Source organism: Cariama cristata, unplaced genomic scaffold, assembly GCF_000690535.1.
Source record: "Cariama cristata isolate BGI_N322 unplaced genomic scaffold, ASM69053v1 scaffold39997, whole genome shotgun sequence".
Lineage (NCBI taxonomy): Eukaryota > Metazoa > Chordata > Aves > Cariamiformes > Cariamidae > Cariama > Cariama cristata.
In genome coordinates, this window is record NW_009627925.1 from 3,609 (window position 1) to 4,396 (window position 788).

Sequence of the window (788 nt, forward strand, 5' to 3'; positions counted from 1 at the left end):
AAAAAAAAAAAGCACGAAAAAGCAAACCAGCAGCAAAGCCGTGTCCTCAGCAAGGACTCAGGCAGACAGGACTAATACTGTTCAAAAGCAAAGCCTTAACATCGGCACAGAAATAACTCCTACAGCAGATCCTAGGGTGCACTGGCCAGCCGAGGAAACGAGGGCTGGAGCGTGGTGAGCAGCGTGCGATGGCAGGGGGAAACCCTCTAGAAATCACGAGAGTCATGGCTTGTCCCGGCCATGCTCCACACTGAGAAGCCCCCCCCAGCCTGGCCGGACCCCTCTGGCATACGGGGATCGGCCGCTTTCACGTCGCATCCCAGCGTGAGGGAGAGGGACGCCTTTTTGAGTAAAATCCCACAGTTTACTGTCCATGTTCACAAACCAACAACAGTGAATCAGTAGCAAATCCTGCGGGGAGGCTTGTGGGGAGAGGGTAAGGGCAGGGAGAGGCACCAGGAGGGTCTCTCCCTGGCTGGCAGGGCAGCCCCCATTGTGGGGGCCCCTTGGCATCGCCTGTGGTGCCCCTTGCTTCCAAGAGTCTCCCTGGCAGATGCCGCAGCTGAGCACCCGGCACCTCCGAGGGCGTGAGGAGCTGCATTTGGCACATCTGGTGCTCAGCTTCATCACGATGAGCTACCTCTGGCAGGAGGGCGAGGAGGGCACCGTGAAGGTAAAAGCAATGTGGAATAGGTTCACCTGCTCCTTGGGATTTGGGGGGGCTGATGCTGCTCCCCTGGGACTCATCCTGTGGGAGCAAAGCCTCTTTCCTGAGGCTGCAGCAGGAG

General features: G+C 58.2%; 1 protein-coding gene across 1 annotated transcript in view; it reads left to right on the top strand.

Moving 5' to 3' along the window:
* Nucleotides 1-788, top strand: part of LOC104165066 (indoleamine 2,3-dioxygenase 2-like) — a gene marked incomplete at its 5' end in the record, with an annotated part of 7,902 nt that overhangs the window by 1,987 nt on the left and 5,127 nt on the right. The window contains one exon of the mRNA XM_009704594.1: nucleotides 554-673. Coding sequence (XP_009702896.1) covers nucleotides 554-673 — 120 coding nt within the window. The remainder of the gene's footprint in view (nucleotides 1-553; nucleotides 674-788) is intronic.